The sequence below is a fragment of the Aquarana catesbeiana genome, linkage group LG01 (genome assembly GCF_042186555.1).
Source record: "Aquarana catesbeiana isolate 2022-GZ linkage group LG01, ASM4218655v1, whole genome shotgun sequence".
NCBI classification, from domain to species: domain Eukaryota; kingdom Metazoa; phylum Chordata; class Amphibia; order Anura; family Ranidae; genus Aquarana; species Aquarana catesbeiana.
Genome location: NC_133324.1, coordinates 446442708 through 446465379, shown reverse-complemented (window position 1 = coordinate 446465379; position 22672 = coordinate 446442708). Strand labels below are relative to the sequence as shown.

Genomic DNA, 22672 nt, shown 5'->3' with positions numbered 1-22672 from the left:
CAGGCACTGATGTTGGACGAGGAGGCCTGGCTCGCAGTCTCCGCTCTAATTCATCCTAAAGGTGTTCTATTGGGTTGAGGTCAGGACTCTGTGCAGGCAAGTCAAGTACCTCCAACCCAAACACTTTAATCCATGTCTTTATGGACCTTTGTGCACTGGTGCGCAGTCATGTTTGAACAGGAAGGGGACGACTGCCAAACTGTTCCCACAAAGTTGGGAGCATGAAATTGTCTAAAATGTCTTGGTATGCTGATGCCTTAAGAGTTCCCTTCTCGGAAACAAAGGGCCAAGTCCAACCTCTGAAAAAACCCACACCCTAATCCCTCCTCCACCAATTGACCAGTGCACAAAGCAAGGTCCATAAAGACATGGATGAGTGCGTTTGGGGTGGAGGAACTTGACTGGCCTGCACAAAGTCCTGACCTCAACCAGATCGAACACCTTTGGGATGAATTAGAGTGGAGACTGCGAGCCAGGCCTTCTCATCCAACATCAGTAACTGACCTCACTAATGTGCTTCTGGAAGAATGGTCAAACAATCCCATAGACACACTCCTAAACCTTGTGGACAGCATCCCTAGAAGAGTTGAAGCTGTTAAAGCTGCAAAGGATGGGCCAACGCAATATTGAACCCTACAGACTAGGACTGTTATGACATTAACCACTTGCCGGCCGCCATATAGCAGAATGACGGCGGCAAAGTTTCAATATCCTGACTGGGCGTCGTATGACGTCCGCAGGATATTGAGCCGCTGCGTTCCCCCGGGGGCGCGCATTCCGGTGATCGTTGTTGCGGGCTGTCAGTCTGACACCCCACAACACCGATCTAGGTAAAGAGTCTCTGACGGAGACTCTTTACCACGTGATCAGCCGTGTCCAATCACGGCTGATCAGGATGTAAATAGGAAGAGCCGGTGATCGGCTTTTCCTCACTCGCGTCTGATAGACGCGAGTAGAGGAGAGCCAATCGGCTGCTCTCCTGACAGGGGGAGTCTGTGCTGATTGTTTATCAGCACAGCCTCCCCTCGGATCCTACCCAGGACCACCATTGAAGCCGCCCAGGACCACCAGGTATGCCCCCTAGACCCCCTGGGAAATACTAATCCATGCAAAGGCAGCTGCCAATCAATGCCCAGGCAGCTGCCAATTAGTGCCCACTCCAGTGCCTACCAGTGCCACCAGGGATGCCTATCAGTGCCGCGTATCAGTGCCTAGCAGTGCCGCCTAGCAGTGCCACCCATAAGAACCCATCTTTGCAGCTGTTCAGTGCCTATCAGTGCCACCTACCAGTGCCCATCGTCAGTGCCCGCTCATTGGTACCACCTCATCTCTGCCGCCTTATCAGTGCCCATCAGTGAAAAAGAAAACTTACTTATTTACAAAATTATTAAACTGAAACAAAAGCAAAATTTTTTTATTTTTTTCAAAATTTTCGGTCTTTTTTTATTTGTTTCGCAAAAAATAAAAACCGCAGAGGTGATCAAATACCACCAAAAGAAAGCTCTATTTGTGGGAACAAAATGATAAAAATTGAGTTTGGGTACAGTGTTGTATGACCGCGCAATTGTCATTCAAACTGCGACTGCACTGAAAGCTGAAAATTGGTCTGGGCAGGAAGGTGTGCCCTGTATTGAAGTGGTTAAAATTCATGTGTGAGTAAAGGCAGGCATCCCAATACTTTTGACAAAATAGTGTATGTGTTGCCTTGTAATGATGGGCTCAAGTTTTGTGGCTGCGGTTTATAGTGTCAAGTATGATCGTGTTTTTTTTTTTTTTTTTTTTTTTTTATGTCCATGTATTAATCCATTTAGCTTGTCCTAATTTGTTAAAGTAACAAGCACCTTCTAGTTCCAGGTCACATAGCGTTCATAAATGCCTCACCATTTCCTCTGTGTTGTATCACATATGTGGGAGTGCTAATGTGCTCAAAGGCCACATGATAATTTCTAATTGCTCTGCCTGTTTGTGTCTACATCACATCCAATTACTGTTTTAACTCTCACCTCCAGATTGAGGGATGTATAGTTTCTTTGCAGGAAGTGTCAGTTCCTTAGATTACAGACAGAGGTCATGCCTCATGTTTGAACTCAAACTGCTGACATAGGAATGTGAAGATTTTGTTTACTATAGGTGTTGTGTACAGGACAACCATAAAACCACATGTTCGGTGCACACTTTATGCAGATGAAAATCACATGGTGCAGGTAGGTTTCGAATACAAGCAAATGGCCACTGCCCTCACCTATAACTGGCCTTTGCAGCAAGGAGCACATGAAAGGGTGACGTATGCAAAACAAAACCAAAGAAATTCCCAGCTCAACTTACCTACAGCCTGCTAGCCAACCAGATATTCTTGGCTTACAGTATGCGTTAAAAACAGTGGTTTAGTTTTCACACATTTGCAAATACTGTGTGTCCAGTGTGCCCCTGTGCTTTGAAGAAGGGGTGGGCTCCCTCCAGGCTCACCTGCCCTCTATCCATTATAATGCATGTGCTTCCGCTGTGGAGGCTCTCAAAGTTAGAGTTAGAATTACAGAAAATACTGGGGGATCTTGACGGGGCTCTGTAGCTTACGTATGTATTTGCAAATGTGTGTATAACCAATGGCCCGTACACACGATCCAAAATTTGGACGAAAAATACCGCTTTCGACGCAATCGGAGAGTTAGTACAGAGCTTTCAAGAGCCGATCACGACAGTTCATCCGATATTATTCGATCGTACAAGCATGACATTTTTCCTTCATACGATACCAAATTGTACGATTTTAGTTTTAGTCAGTACAGTTGTCATCCAAAAATACGATACAAATACACTACAACACAATGACATCACTTCCGATTTTTTTTTTTTTTTTTTCTGTCGTTCGAGAATTTTCGTGACTTTAGTAACCTATTCAATCTCTACTTGCGACTAGTAAGTGAAAAAAGTCGGATGATCTGTTTGATTATTTTCGGATCGTGTGTACAGTTCATAAATCCCTGTTTTTAATGCATACTGTTAGACAAGGTAATTTGGCTGGTTAGCAGGCCGGTCAGTGAGTTGAGCTGGGAATTTCCTTGGTTTTGTTTAAGAAGGGTTATAATGCCTTTTACATTTTCTGGTCCAATGTGGTGTGTTTCAACCTAGAGTTTTAATTACATTTTGGGTCTTATAAGACTCCTCTTGAGTTGGGAAGACTTTGCATTCTTTCATGAAAATGTATTGGAGAAAGATTTGTCATACATTCTTTTACCTTGCTCTCAAGTTCAGTTTATCTGGCTGTGAAATTTACTAAGGAGGAAGAGCAATACGAGCCAACTTTCCATAAAAGCCCTGCCAGATATTTCCAAGAGCAGTGTCTTTCCCTTGTGTAATAAAATAGAGAATTACCTCCTGCTTGAATTTTGTTAACAGTGCTCTATGCTCTAGAATCTAGATTGTCTGTCCACTGTGCTCTCAGACTGTCTGTGTTTGTGGATTTCCTAACAAATGTGCTTTGGTAAAAACAGGTTAAAGAGCATCTGCAAGCAACAAGTTAAAAAATGTTCAGTGAACTGCTATTGATATGCCGTTAATGCAAATTATATAATTTTCACATGATTCCTTGTAGCCAATTTTGATAAGGGCTTTCATTGTTTTTCTCAGAGAACCTTTTACCTAAAATATGTCACAAGTGGAGCTTTTGCTGGGTGTATATATTTTTTTAGTAATTGGAATGACACTGCCTGGGGAGCCATATACAAAAGTTTTTTTTTTACCAGATAAGTTCTCCTTACTGTTGCATCAGCCCCGTGACCCCCAATCCCCCATGGACAGCAGGCGGGAAATCCTTTCCCTGCCACCGCTGTCACAATAAAAAAAATAAAATTAAAAAAGTAGCCGCGTGAGGCTCCCTTAGCCCCCCTTACCCCCCCCCTCGGGTGCGTTATTAGTTCAGAGTTCTGTAAATGGGGGAACTACAAGAACCGACACACTTTGATGCTGATGGATTGTAGTTCTTAAAGTGGAGTTCCACCCACTTTTACAACTCTTCAGCATCCCTCACTAAACTGTGCACTGTAAACAAATTGGATATTTTTAAATTTTTTTTCTCAGCACCTAATGTATATCTGCTGTATTCATTTTTCACTTCCTCCTCCCTGGCCGCGGCCCATCACATCATTTCCTGTTTGCAATGCCTTCTGGGAAGGGGCGGCAACTTCCTCGGAAACTGCCATTGCTATGGAAACCTGACCTGAAACCTATTACACTGCTTGTGCTGCACTGAGCATGTACGAGATCTGCAAGGATGAGATCCAGGAAGAAATACAGTCTGGCTTCAGATGCCCACACTTAAGATGGCCATGGCCTGCTGTAAGTTTATAAAATAACAAACTACTGCTATAAACTAACAAAACAGACCTTAGTTTACAGACTAACTTTACTAGAATACATTAAGCTTGTGTATTATGGGGGTATTTTTATTTTAAAAGTATAATTTCAGCCGGAACACCACTTTAATGATCTACCAGGGCGCTGTTGAGCGATCTAGGTAGTTCATTGATGCTGATCGTGGGTGCAATGCGCTGCAGGCTCCTAGTAGAAAAAAAATAATGTGTGTGTGTGTGTGTGTGTGTGTGTGTGTGTGTATATATATATATATATATATATATATATATATATATATATATATATATATATATATATATTTTTTTTTTTTACCTGCAAAAAGATGTACATTTATTTTTATTACAAAGGTGAATGCATCCTTTAAGAATGGTTGATTGGTTCCGTCCAAGGGCCTGCATAATTATATTGTCTGCAGAGGGTCTTTGATGGATGTCTAGATTAGTTGGCCAATTTATTGTTTCAATTAATCGGATAATAACCTTAAAGTGTGGTGTATAATTTAGTTAATATGTAAAGTTTAAAATAAAAGGCAATTTATTCTTATCTATGCAGTGGTAAATGTAAATAACCAACTATATGGTTCGTTAGCAAAATCTCAAATCCACTCTGAGAATGACAGAAGAGATATACTGTATATACTACTGTATTAGAGCTTGAATCTGGTAAATATCAACAGACTCAGATCACATTTTTTTTTTATTTAAGGAAAAAAAAATAGACTGTTTTGCAGATTTTAACAGAACTGTAATATATTATGTATGACAGATTCTCTTGTCATAGGCAGGTGGCTTGATAAAAGCTACCTGCGCCTGCTGTCACTTATGCTGACCATTCAAAAACAATGTCTTCCTTCAAAAAAAATTTAATTTTAAGAACGTCCGTTTGATTTTTTAAATTGTTAGTGGGGTCCAATCGACGTTCGTTTTTGACCACAGTGATGGGAAATTTTGAAGGAGCAGAATAGAAAACTTTTTTTTATTTTTCCTATTTTACTGAAAAGAACATGGTCGCACTAGAATGGTGGCTAAATAATTAGTAGCACCTACTAGTCTTGTTGCAATACATCTCCCATCTGTCCCTGGTCTCAAAAGCTAAAGAGGTTGACCTTGTTAAATCAGGTATTGCTTTGGAAAATAAGAGTGTACGCCACCAAGTTTGGTCCTCTCCTTTCACAGCATTTTTTGTAACCAAAAAATGCATTTCCCTGTATTCCATGTGACGTGTCTAGCAGTTCTTCAAAATCTTCTGCGCCTTGTCCTCTCTACATGCGTAACCTGTACTTCGGTCACTTAAATGGAAGGCCCATCCTCAACTCTTTCTCCCATTGCAGTGAACAGAGTTTAGGCTTCCTATGTACCAGGGTTGACTTGCTGGAGTTTGCAGATTTTTAAGAATGGCTTTGCAGTGCTGGGCAGGCCAAGATTACCAGCGAACAGCATTTTAGATGACACTTCTAATAATGAACTGAACCAGTTATATAAGAAAAGCAGAGTTTCCAGAGGGGGGCCTAATGGAGATAATTGCATTAAAATGACAATTATCCTTTCAAACTGCAAATTGTATATAACGAAAACACAAAAGTGCTCTTTTGAGCTATGAAAAATGTCTCCTAGAATGCATTTTTTTTTTTTTTGGTCAGTCAGGCCTCATGCACACCGGATGATTTTACAGTTGCTCCTAGGGGAGTCTGACTTTTTTTTTTTTTTTCCCCTGCCTCTAAACTCCCCTGCATGTTAGCCTATGTGTACATGCGCACACACAGACTTTTAGCAGCATTTAGTGGCAGGGACTTTTAGAAGCAAAAAAAAAAACTTTCTGCCAGTGCGTCCAGGAGCAGCAGCCTGCTAAACGCTAGGCGCCTTAATTCATTTCGGTGGCCAGAATAGATTAATATTGTAGCCAATTAAATGAATTAACGCCCAAGCTCTTGACGCCTGTAAATGCGTCTAAAAGCTTGTAAAAACTTTAAACACTTTTACAAGTGTCAGGCTTTTTTTTTTTTTATTGTTTCTGCTGTAACGCTGCTGCCAGGAGGAAAGGCTTCTAAGAGCATTTGCAAAACATCCTATGTGCATGAGGCCTCAAAGTTGCATGGGGACTTTTATGTTTTAAGGACATGCGAGTAATTTTTTTTCTACAGTGTACTAATAATGAAAGAAAAAAATGAAAACAAAGCATTGCTTCCTGTGGAACAAACAGACTGACTTTTCTGCGTGTTGTAATGTTTGTAAAGGAAGCTTTTGCTTTGTATTTCAGAGAGAAGCTTCCTTTGCCAAACTTGTGCTGTGACATAGTTTCTTTAAATAGCACAGCGCTGTTTTCTGTATACAAAGAATTCTACCTGTGCATAGTACTTAAAGGGGGTCTGTGTATGAAACATTTGATCTGCAAATGTCTCAACATTTGTGCAAAAGTCACGAATAATACCTGTAATGCTTGGAGTAGGTGTGTATTGTGAGTTTATATTTGTTGCCTTTTGCCATGAGTATGGAACATTCCTAAGGTTTGATCCTAACGAGATTGAGAAAAATAGTCTTAACTACACCCACAACAGTAAAATCAGTCTGTATATGCAGTAAAGCATGCTTGTTATACTCACTGTGGAACTTAAGGAGTTAATCCTCTGCATTGTGTAAATAGGCTGCTTGATCCTGTGTGCACAGATTGTCCTTTTCTTCCATTGACTTCAAAACATGTCTGGATAAGACAGAGCTTTTGGAGTCAGGCTGCACATGTTCAGTTTGGTGTGTGTTGAAAGTTTTTTTTTTTTTTTTCCTTGGGAGAATGCATGTGATCCGCACAGGGCCAATCAGCACTGTCCAGACATGTCCAAACAGAGGGTCAGGAGCCCTGCAGCCTCATAGGACAGCTCAGTGCAGTATGAAAACTCCTACAAGCTTCACCAGGAACTGATAGAAATCACAAGACTGCTAAATTTACTAAAATAATTGCATTTCCATGTTCTGTGTACTGTGGAAGACCAAATATAGTAAATGCAGGGTCCTGGGTTTAGTAACACTTTAAGAACATTCAGCCAAAAGATTTAAAGAACATTCAACCAGTAGAGAAAATAGCCCAACACTATAGGCTAAGAACTTTCGACCAGAAGAGGAAATACAGCTGAATGTGCTGTCAGGGGCAGGTCACTGGTTGTTAGGATGCTGGCAGGTGTTGGCTCTAACAACCAGGAGCCCTGAGCAGGAATCTGTCAACCACTGGGTGTAGGTACACTTTTTTTTTTTTTTTTTTTAGGTTGGGCAGATTTCTCTCCACTTTAGTAAGACGTTTACCTGTCTGTAGCTAGCCTTTAAAATAGCTATACATGCATTTTAAACTGTACAGAGTGGGGGGCAGGTACAAGGCCAGTAACCTAGCTCAGGGAGAGAGAGCAGCAAGCACTGGTCTATGTTATCTGAAACTTATGCACAGAGGTAAACTACAGGAATTGTTTAACACTGGATTGCTGCACAAATCTTTGCAAAGCGCTGCGTCAACTCTCAGTGCTATATAAATCCTGCAAAAAAAAAAACTGAAGAAAATATACAAACATTACAAGATTTGAGTCATAATATACATGGTTCTTGCATTTAGACCATTTTTGTTTAGCCCATGTTTCAGCAAAGAGATGCAACAGGAAGCAAGAGAAAATTGACACAGTGTGAGAAATTTCTCTTAAAGTAGAACTATAGGCAAAACTTATTTTTTTGGATAGCGTAAGGAAGGTTTATAACCCTTGTCAGATATTTTTTTTTTCACCATCTGTGTCCAATTGGGGAGATTTCCCTTCACTTTCCTGTCTCTGAGCCAAACAGGAAGTGAGAGGAAACCTGCAAATTAAGGGAATTGTTTGGGAACCCCCATCTCAGCAGAACTAATGACCCCATTGGAAAATTTTCCCTCTATTACTTTTCCAGGAACAACCCAAACTTGGGATTTTCTTTTGCTTTCACTTTCAATGATAATGGTAAACAGGACAAACAGAAAAGGTGAATCTCCTTCATAGGGACACAGCAATGCAAACGAACAGGTGTTCTAATCCCTCTCCCCATCTAAAACAAATTAAAAAAAAAAAGTTTTGCATTTTAGTTATACACGTTCACACTTGGGGCTGGGAACGGTAAATATAGGTGGCTGAGCCACAGTTTTACCATCCCTTTAGCCTAGCTCGGTTGCAGACGGGGTTGTACGCATGCTGCAGCCAAGATGCTTTGCTTCACAGCCATGGCAAAAATTACTCTCCTCAGTATGACTGCCGAATGTGACCCATTCAAGTGAATGGGGCTGTGCTGTAACTGTGTGGTGGGGCAGGCTTTTATGGATTAAAACAGGTACTGAGAAGTTGACTTATTGTCTCCCAGGCGCCTGTCTACTGCTCCCTGAAAAAAAATTAAGTGTGGATCACTTTTCAGAAGGACCACAAGGGCTGCCACAAATGTAAATAAGTCCTTGGTGTTTTTGCCAAAACATGTTTCCCCCAACTCTTATTTTGGTGACAACTGTAACCTTCTTCCATCACTTTCTATCTTGGTATCAAGTCATCCGGATACAAAGAGTAGGGTGAATCTACCACACAAGGACACAGACAACAATTAACACTTGACAAGGCTTATTGTCTTTCCCTACTCTACCTAAACCTACAAAAACACATTTTAGCTTTACATTTGCTTTAATTACTTTTTTTTGTTAACTTTTTTTAAATTTTATGTTGATGTTTCTGCTGTCCACCATGCATATGTGAATTAGGCAGATGTTATATGCTGCTTTTGCTTTTTTCCAAAGCTTCATGCCAATTAGAGAAAGTCAGCAGCATATTTGCTGTTTTTCCACTAACCTCATTACAAAATGCTGTTTGAGCTCATCTTTAGAAAGGATGGATATAAGCCTTTGTTGGTCTCACCTTTCCGCTCTCCCTTTCATACATGTCCAGACCTTGTGTAATTAGGTGTGCACCTGCTGTGTGTAGACCCTTTGACTTAGGTTTCCTGGAAACCCAGCATTGGCCATGAACAAGTACTGGTATTCTGCCAAGTCTATTCAGCCCATTTGTGATGTTTTAAGAGCACCTGACCCTGGAGACAACTGTACCGTATAATTTCATGATTAGCTTTGGTGGCTTAATAGCACAGTCAGCCCAAGTGATTGTAAATGTTGTATGTATTTCTCCGAAATGTGTGCTTTAGAGCTCATAGTTGAAGTATGAAGTTGGTCTTGGGCCTTGCATGTGTATCCGATATAAATGGAGCATAGTACATTCCATTTGCTGTAAATGTATGTGTCCTTTAGCCCCCCTCCACAGTATTGTCCTTTGACCCCATAGCAGTTTTTCATTGCCTCCCACAGTAATGTCCTGTTTTTCCAGCCCCCTTCCAAGAGTGTTTTTTGCTCCCTTCACAAACAACCCGCAGTGTGTAAATGGCACTTTCCTAACTTACAGCAGATGGAGAGCTGGAGGCAGCACAGTACTGGGGGAGGGGGGAGAGTTCCTGCTCCTCCCCCGCCCTCTATCCAGTACTGTGCTCCCTCCCGCCCTCTGCTCTGCAGTGAAGGTGAGAGGAAGGCCTCATTCACACGAGGTGGACTCCGTATCCACGCAGCCCGCCTCTGTCCGCCGGCTCAGCGGGAGATCAGTCCGTTGATCTCCGCTGAGCCGGCGGATGACAGGTCCCTCTCTGCTCACTAAGCGTGGAGGAGCTTGTCAGGCGCAGCTGCTGCCTATGGAGGGATCGGATGAAAACGGTCAGCATGTCCGTTTTCATCAGATCTCGCCCGATCCGCCAGCGACTGATCTGGACGTAGGGCCATACGTCTACTTTTAGCGGATCGGACGGGACGGATGTCAGCGGACATGTCTCCGCTGACATCCGCCGCTCCATAGGCTAACACGGAGCGCCCGTTCAGGTCCTCCGTCAAAACTGACAGGCTGACCTGAACGGTCCGATCGTGTGAAAGGGGCCTAATGGATGTACTCGTTGACGTGTTGCCAACCCCGGGTATAAAATGTGTGTTACTGCCATCCAGTATTTACAGACTTCTAAAAAATACCTGGGAGAAACTAAAGCTTGGTTTTGGGTTTTAGCAGCAGCGTGACATGAACTCCTAATGCTGATTTAAGAGAAACTTAAGTAAAAAGATCTGTGTACAATAGCAACTCTTAGAAATCTACAGCAGCCTTTTTCAACCAGGGTGCCTTGAGGTTTCTTCAGGAGTGCCTTGGCAAAATGCCTACAAATTACCCATAAATTGTGTACAAGCCATCACAAGTCACAGGTTTTCATTGAGCACCATTGCAACCTTCTAGCTACCGGCATCCTGATGACCAGTGGCGTCATCAGTTGATAAGAAGGATGTCAATTGTCTTGTTTGTCACTCTTCTGCCCCTCTTCATCAGTGGTGGGGTCACATTAGCTGAGTGATGGAGAAACATTGGAAAACAAGTCAGTACAAGTTTGTAAAAGTGTATTTGCTTTCGAAGAAAAAACACCTCTAACGTTGGGTGCCCTACTTGGACTTGCGGATGTTGCTGAATTATGTAAAACTATTAGTAGTTTTTACATTTTAGAATGCGGTGCCTTGAGATTGTCCATCATTTTTAAAGGGTTCCTTGACTGAGAAAAGGTTGAGAAACCCTGATCTACAGCTATTTTATATAACATCTTGCTCAACCAAACACTTAACATGGAAATCATTGTTTGGGGCATATTCTTCTTTGCTCTTTTTCCTGCTTAAAGGATAAGTTCACCTTAGGGAACATGTTGCACCTGTTTTTAGGGTGGAACATGGAACATGTCCCTGCAGCTGCTTGGGAATCTGCTGCCTCTGTGTGACAGCAGTACAGGGAGAAGTTCCCCATACAAGTTGTCACTTTTTGAAAAGAGCGCGGCCATGTGGGGCCATTCTGTGAAGGAACGAACTACAAGTACCGTCATCCTTTGCAGCTGTCGGTTTGTAGTTCTGTGCTATTGAGCGCTGCGGTAGTCCATTAATTTTTCCTGTCCGCATAAAACTGCCTGCTTGTATGATGTACGGGCACAGCACTTACATGAACAGTCTGCAGGAGTCCTGCATGGCACCAGCGATTTGTTGGTGCAATGCTTTCGAGGCTCCTAAAAAATAAAAAATCGTAAATGCACATTTATTTTACCTGCAAAAAAATGTGCTTTTATTATTTGTTTTTTTGTAAAGGGTGACCTTATCCTTTTAAGTTCAGCTGACCAAACCTTGCTAGGTTTTAAGTCAAGCATTAAGGTCCTACTAGCCAGCCTGCACTCTCCTATTGCTATTAGGGCCACTTCACACCTGAATGGCAAAGAAACATGCAACTCATTTGAATAGGCTGAAATTGCACTGGATCGTATCATAAGTAGCTCATGCACTACTACTGTGGTACTATGTCATCTGGGGAAGGCAAACATACTTTTTATGCAATCTGCATTTTGTGGTGTCGTTAGGATTAAGGGGTTGTAAAGGTAAACATTTTTTCACCTTAATGCATTCTATGCATTAAGGTGAAAAAACTTCTGACAATACCGTAGCCCCCAGCCCCCCCGTTTTACTTACCTGACCCCTCGAAAAACAGCTGCTCGCTCCCGACATCTATTCCTCCGCTCAGGCTGGCCGCTGATTGGCTACAGTGGATGGATTGGAAGCAGCGCAGCCATTGGTGCTTCAGCAGCCATTGGCTGCTGTCAATCACATCCAATGACGCGGCGCGCTGAGCAGCGGGGCAGAGTGATACAGTGAGCGGCTATAGCCGCCGGCTGTATCACGGGAGCGCGCCCGCAATAACTAACCACCATGCGAGGGAGCTCGCATTAAGGTGGTTAGTTCTTGCGGGGAGGAGCTGAAACAGCCGCCGAGGGACCCCAGAAGACCAGGTTCGGGGCCGCTCTGTGCAGAACGAGCTGCACAGTGAAGGTAAGTATAACATGTTTGTTATTTTTTTTAAAAAAAAAAATTACCTTTACAACCCCTTTATATTGATACCTGCAGCAGATCGCACACCCAGTGCGTTGTGAATATGTCAGGGTTTCCTGCACAGCATTCCTGTGTGAATTTTAGTACAGAGCATAAAACGATTGTAAGCCTAAAGCCTAGTTGGACTTTTCAGAGCTCCACTGAGGAATTCTCTTTCAACATACTGCAATGAGAGATTTAAAAAACTTTTTAACAGGTGAGCTTAAATTTCACCACTCAAATATACCAAGTTATCCTTCCCATCCTGCTGACCTTTTGAAGGCATTCACTATAGTCTAAGGCTAAGCCAAGGGTCTCCAAATTTTCTAGGAAAGGGCCAGTTTACTGTCCTTCAGACTTTAGGGAGGCTTGGACTGAACCCAGTGTAAGTAAACAATGCCCAATCTTTGGATATAGGGCGAGAAATGGTTGGTGTCAGTGGGAGGCATAGTGCCCCAATTTTGTTGTCCGTGGAAGGAGCTATGCCCCATCGTTGGTGTCAGTGGAAGGAATAGTGCCTCACTGTTGGTGTCAGTGGCAGGAATAATGCCTCAAGGGCCGGTCAAAGGCAAGCAAAGGGCCGCAATTTGGAGACCACTGCTCTAAGCAGTTAAAAATAATTAAAAGCGATGCTCAGATATAAAACATCATGTGTTTTTGGCCATCCATAATGCTGTTGCCATGCCAGCCGATTTTTTGGGAATTGTTCTAAAACCTATTTACATTGTAGGCACCAGAGAGAAGGAGGCAAATAGTTTGTCAAGCCAAAAACGTATTTTTTGTCAGGGTAGGGAAGAATTACAACACATGCTTGTTTTTTTACTGCTACCTGGGGCTCGATGAGATGTCCCTTCACATCTATACTCGGGTGCTAAAACAAGGGTTTTACCCTTCCACTACTCTAAAATATTTTTATTTATTTCTGTGTTGCTTTGGGAAAGTGCCCCTTTTTTCCAGCATCCAATTATGATCTTCAGTGTCTAAATATGGTCAGTTTGTGCATGCACCACAAATCGTTGTCCTGCTCCTATTGGAACCTTTGCAGTGGCTCATACAGCAAATTTAAAGTGTTTGGATTAGAGTGACTAATTTCCAGCCCAAAAAAAGCAGAGTGTTTTTTTTTTTTTTTTTTAAGACAAAAAAAAAAAAAAAAATCTAAAAATGATTTCATTTTTTGAAAGTTGTACGATGTCTTTTGTGGTGCAGTCCAGAGCTCATAGATGCTTAGCTGGCAATGCTTCTGGTTACTGCTCTGCATAGTCATTATTTGTTTAGGCTAACTTTATTACATAAGTTTCCCCAGCAGAGATGTCAGTGGATGGTCTACTTCAAAAAGGCTGTGTGGTTTTGGTGACGCAGTATAAAATTACGAGGTTTATTGTATCTGTGAATGAAAAGATTGTCAATCCCATAGTGCCCCCTAAAACAGTTTTTTTGCTTTCAAAATGAGCTGAGGATTTTGCTTTTCTTTGTGTCCATAGAACATGGGTTCTTAACCCCTTCATGACCAGTATCAAAACGTTAATGCCCAGACCCAATTTTGCAACTTTGTGTTAGTATAAGGCCCCTTTCACACAGGGCGAAATCCATCCAAGTGGATCCACCTGCTCAGTGGGGCATCTGTCAACTGATCCCCGCTGAGCAGGCGCATGACAAGTCAGTGTCCGCTCCGCTATACAGAGTGGACGCGAACACAGCCCAATGTTCTCTATGAGACGGGCGGATGGAAAGGGAGGAATGGCGAATGTATTGCATGGCGGTCAGTGACAGCTGGCACATGTCCGCTGACATCCGCCGTCCCATAGGGAACAATGGGTGGTCCGGTCGGGTCCACCTAACAAAATAGGAAAGATGGACCCGTTCGGTCTGCAGGTGTGAAAGATGCCTAACTGTGTATATCATCAGAACTACTTGGTGTATCCCAGTGGTTTATTTATTTATTTATTTTCAGGACAGATTGGGCTTTCATTTGGTGGTAAATACTATCTCCTGATTTTGTTTCATTATCAAAAGAAAACTGACCTAAAATAGTAAAAAAAAAAAAAAAAAAATCTAATATATTTATTTTCATTTTAGTCTGATATTTTCATGCCGTTGCCACGACCTACCACAAAAAAACCTTGCAAAATAAATTCTTCTACTCCTGTCAACTGCAGTGAAACCACATCTCACATTTGTCCTTTGTACCCAAAGTAGGGCCAAGAAACAATAGCACTGAGTGCTCAAAATGCGTCACCCTTTCTGTCCCCCACGGTATGCATTTTTTGGGGGTTTTTTTTAACAATAAAGAGGATCTCCTTTTGATTTCTAATCAATAGTATGCAGTTAGCTTCTTTTTTTTTCATGCACTTGCACTGACACTAAATCTAAAACCCTTTTATTAACAAAAACATGCTGCCACACTGCCACCAACTGGCACCGCCACTTACTGGAACTAACTGACATTGTCACTGACACACTGCCACTAACACTCACGAAACTAGATCAAGTCTTGAACTAGTTTATTTTTTTTTATCCCCCCCAGCAGATTATTTTATTTTCCAACAGATTTTTTTTTGGACTTCTGTATACATTGTATATTTTCCTATGTTACTTCTCCTCTTCACAACAACATGAGGGCTCAACAACATTGCGGCGGGCTACAAGGTAAATGATCACTATGATAGCCGAACGTAGGCTATCACAGTGATCATGGGATCGGGTCCTGTTTCCCCGAGTCCTAATGATTAGTACGAGGCCTGAAGCTGTCACCAACAGCCTGGTCCCTGTGTTGGGAGCTCGCGAGCGAGTGCGCCTCCAGCACAAACACAGAACACATTTATGTGGCGCCCAGGATTTCATGGATTGCGCATTTTTGTGTTATGCAATCGTAAATGGGGGTTAAACTTGTTAAACCAAGGAACCAAATACTGTAAGAAAATTTGTTACTGTACTGGGACCCAGGAAAAGAATTAATACTAAACTGTCAGCAAAAACAAGCAAAGACAAATCACAATGGCTGTATAATACACTGCAGGTACTCTTCATTTCTATAAACCTATAGTAAAGCCAAGTCATGTAAGTTATAATTATTATACAGGATTTATATAGCACCAACATTTTGTGCAGTGCTTTACAATATGAATGGAAAACGTACAGTTACATTACAATTCAAGGTAAGTGGGTTAGGAGGGCCTGTTTTTGTATTTTCTTTTTGACACTTTTAACTATTACTGGGGTCTCTTCACCTCATAATCTTATATTTGCAAATAAACCTGGCTGAGCTATTAAATATGTAATGGTATGTTTTGTAGGCCTGACCAATCTGGACCAAAATCTGTGTGGCCCTCTTCGTTATCTTATAAGTGTAGTGAATTTTAGAAAAAGATATGGTTCACTGTACCAAATATATCACACTTATTGGCATTGGCAACTTTGTGCAAATGAGACCTTTTTTTGGCCGGGCAAATGATTTTAGTCTATTTATTGAAATGATTACAATAGAAAGTCTTAGTATGCCAGTGCACCTAATAAAAAAGACCTCATGCACACTGGACATTTTTAACGCTGCTCCCAGGGGCATCTGGCATTTTTGTTTTTTTTTTTAAGTCTCTAAACGCCCTAGCATGTTAGCCTATGTGTCCATGCACACACAGGCATTCAGAGGCAGAAAAGCCGCTGGATGTGTGTAAATGCATCTTAATGCACAAGAACACTTGGCACGTTTTAGTGTTTGAGCATTAATTCATTTTAATGGGCAGAATAAACGCCCAAGTGATTGATGTGCCTAAGCACCTTACACGCGTTTAGAAGTGTCAAGAGTTTTTTCTGCCAAAACGTTGCTGTCAGCAGGAAAGTTGTCTAGGAGAGCTGGGCAAAAGCCCTGTGTACATGAGGCCTTATCCTGTCTTGTTATCATTGAACATATTTCCTGGCTTGGTAAAAATGTCTAGCTCTTTCCAGTGTTGAACGAATAGGGTCAGTCCTGTATTCATCAACGCTCTACCCCTCTCGTATTTCATGTGTGGAAAATATTCAAGAATGAGTAATACAAACATTTTACTCTTGATTCCTGACCCATTTTTACATGCTTTACTTATAAAAATTGACATCCTTTTCCCATCCTTTTTTTTCTTCTTTTAAGAGTGCTGTATGAAGGAAAGGAGCGTCTTATGTCGGGCTGCGAGACAATTCAAGCAACTCCATATGGGCGCTGTGCTAATGTAAACAATAGCTCGGCTACGTCATCAAGAATATTCGTCACTTATCGCCGTGCAGCTCTTGACCGTACTCAGAACTCTCTTGCAGTCACCGACATCTGTGTGATCATCACCAACAAAGGGGAGATCCCACCTCACACTTTCTGTAAGGTGGACAAAAACCTCAACTGCGGCGTGGTAAGAAAATAACAAAGGAAAGAGCACTTGAATGAGCTGTTACATGTAAAAGCTTGTTGCACTTTTTAGGTTCATTTACTATCGCTTACTATATGTTTTTCACTTATTTTTGCACTTTGATGGTAAAAAATCAGCGCTCTTTTGAAAGGATGAGCCCAATATGTAGCAGCCTTATTCAGTATGGACATACATTCTATTTAAACACTTAGGTACTGATAGGACATGTATAGCTGGGGATTGTTATACCCCTTTTACAGTAGTGGACCTATGGGGTCTGCCTGTCAGTTGTTCAGGCAGACCTGATCATACCCTCCAGTCTCTTCTATGGAGCGGCGGGTATCAACGGACATGTGGCAGTCACTGTAAACGGATAGGCGGTTTGTTTACATCCGACCGCCCAAAGAGGAGAGTTGGCTGTGTCTGCTCTACATTAGCAGAACAGACAAGGACCCGCCATTTGCCTGCTCAGTGGGGTTCAGTGGTCCGATTCCCCGCTGAGCAACCAGACTCCAATGAAGCCTGAATAACCATAATAAAAAGAATAGGGCGCACCGACCTAGCGCATTACTGCAATAAAATGTGTTCCAAGATAAAAACAGTGATTAAACAGCGATACTCACAAGCATAAATTAAATAAACGCATGTCATAGCAAGTGGGTTTGACTGCCTGAAGGTCTAATCAAGTCCATTCGTACTGCCATAAGACCAGGAGGCATTCGAAAATGGCTGACGTGTTTTCTGTTTCAATATGTTTATTAAGTTTTTGGGTGGCTGTCGCATTTTCAAGGGCGAATCCTCTTCATCGGAGTCAGGGTAGTGAGTGACACACTGACATATCCGTTATTCATATATACACACCCAGCTGTGCCATACCTGAAGCTTTATTCCATATGGGGGGATGATTCTGTTGGTCCGTTCATTTCAAAGGGCTGCAGATTCCCATAGGTGCCTGTAATGTGAACATGGCATGTGTGGAACGCATGCCCAACATCTAAACCCAGAAGTGCGGGAGGCTTTGCTTTAGGTATGGCATTTATGCTGGCAACTTCCCCTTACCAGAATGAGCTGTGTTTTTATATAACAATTTTTACATGCTTTATATATAATATATATTTATATATATATATATTTATTTTAGACACCACACCTCCCAATAGCTTGTGGGGGGCTGCAACATTGCAGCTGGGTGTGTGTATATATGAATAGTGGGAATGTCAGTGGGTCATTCACTACCCGGGCTCTGATGAAGAGGGTTCGCCCTTGAAACGCATGTGCCATTTTCAGACGACACCTTGTCTTCCGGCAGTACCAATGGACTTGATTAGACCTTCAGGCAGTCAATCACACTTGCTATGACATGCGTTTATTTAAATTACGTTGAGTATATTTATTGCTGTTTTATCTTGGAATACATTTTATTAAGGTAATGCGCTAGGTTGCTGCACTTTTTTCTTTTTGTTGTTGTTTTTTAGTCTGAGGATACCCATTGTCCTGAAAGGGCAGCAAGACTTTTGACGCTAAGAAGGGATTTTGCACTCTGTAACTCATGTGCCTCTGGGTTAAAAACTGCGAGCGCAGGGGATTGTTTGTTTATTACTATTCAACGGAGCCTGCCCCGTGTGTAAGGTACACATTTAAGCCTGACTGCAGTTTAATTTTTTTTTTTATTTTTGCTATTATAGGCTGAGAGAGCGTGGGGAAGAGTTAAAACTTCTGTCAGGTGTTTATCATGGTTTGTGACATCCTTGGAGAGTTCTGACTTCATTTTCGTACCCTGTTACACAAGATATAAAGGTCTACAGCGTAGGCAGTATAAGAAGATATGGATGCATAATCAAAACCCTTAGATATTTTAATTTATTTTTTGCTGTTTTAGTTCAGAGATTTTCCATCACTTCTCAAGCACAGTGACCTCTTGTCAATGTACACGTAGTGATGGAAAATCTCTACCAGTGGAGACACTGGCATCAATAAAACCTGACAGAGGATCTAGTTCATTCTCACGTCATCCAGGGTACATAGTTCAGAGTGCAAGAAAAAAAAGAAGGTTAAATTACACCTTTTTGTCTAGTTTAGTTACTAAAAGATTGGTTTCTAAATTTTACTGCAAATTGGAACTTGATGAGGGTGATTACACAGCATCAGAGGATGGCAGTTTTCACCAGTAAAGACAGAAGAAAGTATGATGCGTTCAGTATCATATAGGTGTGTCTATACTAATAATCACAAATTTTAAAGAGGTGTAGCATCATATACAGTCATTTTGGTACTGAGTAATTGTAATATCAAGTCTGTTGACTCCAAATATTTTAATGTATTAATTTACTGTGTGCTTCTGTAATTTATTCACTGTGGGCCTCATTCATAAAGGTATCTGAAGTAAAAAACTGTCTGTGCTTCCCATAAGAGCCAATCAGTTCAAAAGACAGTTTGAGAGAATCTGGTTGTATTAGATCAGCCTTTCTCAACTAGGGTTCATCCTGAGGATTCTAGGGGTTCCTTGAGCAATGTGCAGTGAAATGATCTCCCACCTTCATTGACTGCAAGAGGCCAGATTTTAACTGATCACCAATACCAAGTGAGAGATTTTCCATTGACTATTTGTGTAAGGGGTAAAAATTACACGGATCATTATTACAGGACTCCACAGTTTTCACTGCATTTCTTTTTATCATAACTTTATTTATATTTCAAGATTATTATTATTCATAAAAATAATTTTGTATACAGCTGGTGGTGTTAAAAAAAAAACAAAAAAAAAAAAACGGTAAATTAAATAGATTGTGAACTGTGCATACAATCTCTCTTAAGGCCCGTACACACGATCGGACTTTTTGACAACAAACATGCAAATTAGCTGTTTTGGAGCAACATCCGACCGTGTGTACGCTCCATCGGACAAACTTTTTCTGTTTCCATCGGACTTTTGTTGGCTGTGCGAACGGACAAACTTTCCAGCAACAAAAGTCCGATGGAGCAAAGTCCGATCATGTGTACACAAAAGCATTTTGTACAAACTACAGTACGCGGCTGCGAGAATGTTTCCAGCGCGAACCCATCGCGCTGGTTCTCGGCGACAGGATACTGTACATCTCGCGCTGGCTGCAATAGGAAAAACACATTTTCCTACTGCAGCGAGCGCGAATTCCCCTCTGGGGGGCATACCAGGCCCTTAGGTCTGGTATGGATTTTAAGGGGAACCCCCTACGCCGAAAAAACGGCGTTGGGGTCCCCCCCAAAATCCATACCAGACCCTTATCCGAGCATGCAGCCCGGCCGGTCAGAAAAGGGGGTGGGGACGAGCGAGCGCCTCCCCCCCTCCTGAGCCGTACCAGGCCGCATGCCCTCAACATGGGATGTGGGTGCTTTGGGGGAGGGGGCGCCCTGCTGCCCCCCCACCCCAAAGCACCTTGTCCCCATGTTGATGAGGACAAGGGCCTCTTCCCGACAACCCTGGCTGTTGGTTGTCGGGGTCTGCGGGCGGGGGGCTTATCGGAATCCGGGAGCCCCCTTTAATAAGGGGCCCCCAGATCCCGGCCCCCCCACCCAATGTGAATGAGTATGGGGTACATGGTACCCCTACCCATTCACCTAGGGAAAAAAAGTGTCAATAAAAAAAACACACTACACAGGTTTTAAAAGTAATTTATTAGGCAGCTCCAGGGGTCTTCTTCCGACTACGGGGGTCTCTCAGGCCTCTTCTCTTTCTCTCCGGTGTCATCTCCGCGCTCTCTGGTTCTTCTTCCTTCTGCTATCTTCTGCTCTTTTACCGCTATTTTGCCGCTCTTTTGCTAGCGGAGGAGCCCGGACTTCTGGATCGTCTTCTTCCCTCTTCTCTTCCAGAGATGTTGACACGAAGCTCTCTCCAGCTGTAATGCTGTCTGTGCGCTCTGCTATGACTTATATAGGCGGTGACCCCGCCCCCCCTATGACATCACAGTCCCAGGGCATGCTGGGACTGTGAGGTCATAAGGGGGCGTGGTCATGTCATCCTATGACCACGCCCCCTTATGACCTCACAGTCCCAGCATGCCCCGGGACTGTGATGTCATAGGGGCGGGGTCACTGCCTATGTAAGTCATAGCAGAGCGCACAGACAGCATTACAGCCGGAGAGAGCGTCGTGTCAACATCTCTGGAAGAGAAAAGGGAAGAAGATGATCCAGATGTCCAGGCCACTGCTAGCAAAAGAGTGGCAGAAGATCCAGACACCGGGAGAAGACGCCGGAGAGACCCCCGGAGTCGGGAGAAGACCCCCGGAGCTGCCTAATAAATTACTTTAAAAACCTGTGTACTGTGTTTTTTTTTTTCTTGACACTTTTTTCCCTAGGTAAATGGGTAGGGGTACGATGTACCCTGTACTCGTTCACATAGGGCAGGGGGTCGGGATCTGGGGGCCACCTTATTAAAGGGGGCTCCCAGATTCCGATAAGCCCCTCGCCCCCAGACCCCGACAACCAACGGCCAGGGTTGTCGGGAAGAGGCCCTTGTCCTCATCAACATGGGGACAAGGTGCTTTGGGGTGGGGGGCCGCAGGGCGCCCCCTCAAAGCACCCACCCCCCCATGTTGAGGGCATGCGGCCTGGTACGGCTCATGAGGGGGGGGCGCTCGCTCGTCCCCACCCCCTTTCCTGACCGGCCGAGCTGCGTGCTCGGTTAAGGGTCTTGTATGGATTTTGGGGGGACCCCCACGCTGTTTTTTCGGCGTAGGGGGTTCCCCTTAAAATCCATACCAGATCTAAGAGCCTGGTATGCCCCTGGAGGGGAACCCATGCCGTTTTTTTATCTAAAATTTGGCGTGGAGTTCCCCCTCAAGATTCATACCAAATTCATACACAGTGCCTGGCATTGGCAGGGATCCAAGTAGGATCCCCACACCAGTGTGAACCCGGCTCGCAAGGTGTCAATCTCGCCAATAAAAGTGGCGAGATTGACACAATATCAGACAACAATACAGAAGTTGACCAAAGGGTGGTGGTAAAGAGCTGAAAAACCAAGTGATTTGGTGAAAGTTGGCTGGAAAAGTCCTGTCGTCTGTATGCAAGACAAACTTCTGGCCAACGCCCTTTGTACAAAAATCCAAGGGAAAGTTTGTACAAAGTCCTATCGTGTGTATGGGGCTTTAGAAGGGTTTCCCTGAAAAATAAATTCAAGGCTTGCTCCGCGGTGAAAAGATTTAGAGGCTGCTTTAGATAATCACAGATGGGTTCTGTTTCTCAAGCCTCCTTTATTATTCACAACTAGTATAAATGTTGAACGGTGCTTATTGGTACCTTATTCAGTTAACGCTAGCCAAGCCTCTCTTGGTAGCTCAGTTTGTGTTCACTTGTCTTGCATATATACATTAATAATGCTCTGCTACATATGTTTGAGGCCCCTTTCACACTGGGGCGGTGGGGGCATCGGCGGTACAACAGCGCTATTTTTCTTGCAGCTGTATTCGGCCGCTAGCGGTGCGGTTTTAACCCCCGCTGGCAGCCGAAAAAGGGTTAAAATCACTCATACAGCGCGGCTATAGCCGCGGTATAGCCGCGCTGTCCCATTGATTTCAATGGGCAGGAGCGGTGAAGGAGCGGTGAATACACCGCTCCTTCACCGCTCCAAAGAAGCGGTTTGCAGGACTTTTTTCACCGTCCTGCCAGCGCACCGCTTCAGTGTGAAAGCCCTAGGGCTTTCACACTGAACAAACAGCGGAGGCTGTTTAGGGGCGGTTTGCAGGCGGTATTTTTAGCGCAATACCGCCTGCAAACTGCCCGAGTGTGAAAGGGGTCTGACTGTTTGCTTTTATTGTAGCGCAATCCTAATTGTGTTTTTATCCTTTCCCTTTTTAGTGGGGATCCAACGTATTCCTGTGCTATAAGAAGTCTGTGCCTGCTTCAAACTCTATTGCTTATAAGGCTGGTTAGTATAACATCAATTTGAAATGTCTGTGAACTAAGATTTTTTTGAGCATTTTGTTGTACCTTTGTAAAT

The 22672-nt window shown here is 43.0% G+C and overlaps 1 protein-coding gene across 2 annotated transcripts in view; it reads left to right on the top strand.

Annotated features, from left to right (window-relative positions):
- DENND4C (DENN domain containing 4C) overlaps nucleotides 1-22672 on the top strand; it is a 245983-nt gene that overhangs the window by 52818 nt on the left and 170493 nt on the right. For both annotated transcript variants that reach the window (XM_073636528.1, XM_073636518.1), the window contains exons 3-4: nucleotides 16448-16700; nucleotides 22531-22600. In XM_073636528.1, coding sequence (XP_073492629.1) covers nucleotides 16448-16700; nucleotides 22531-22600 — 323 coding nt within the window. The remainder of the gene's footprint in view (nucleotides 1-16447; nucleotides 16701-22530; nucleotides 22601-22672) is intronic.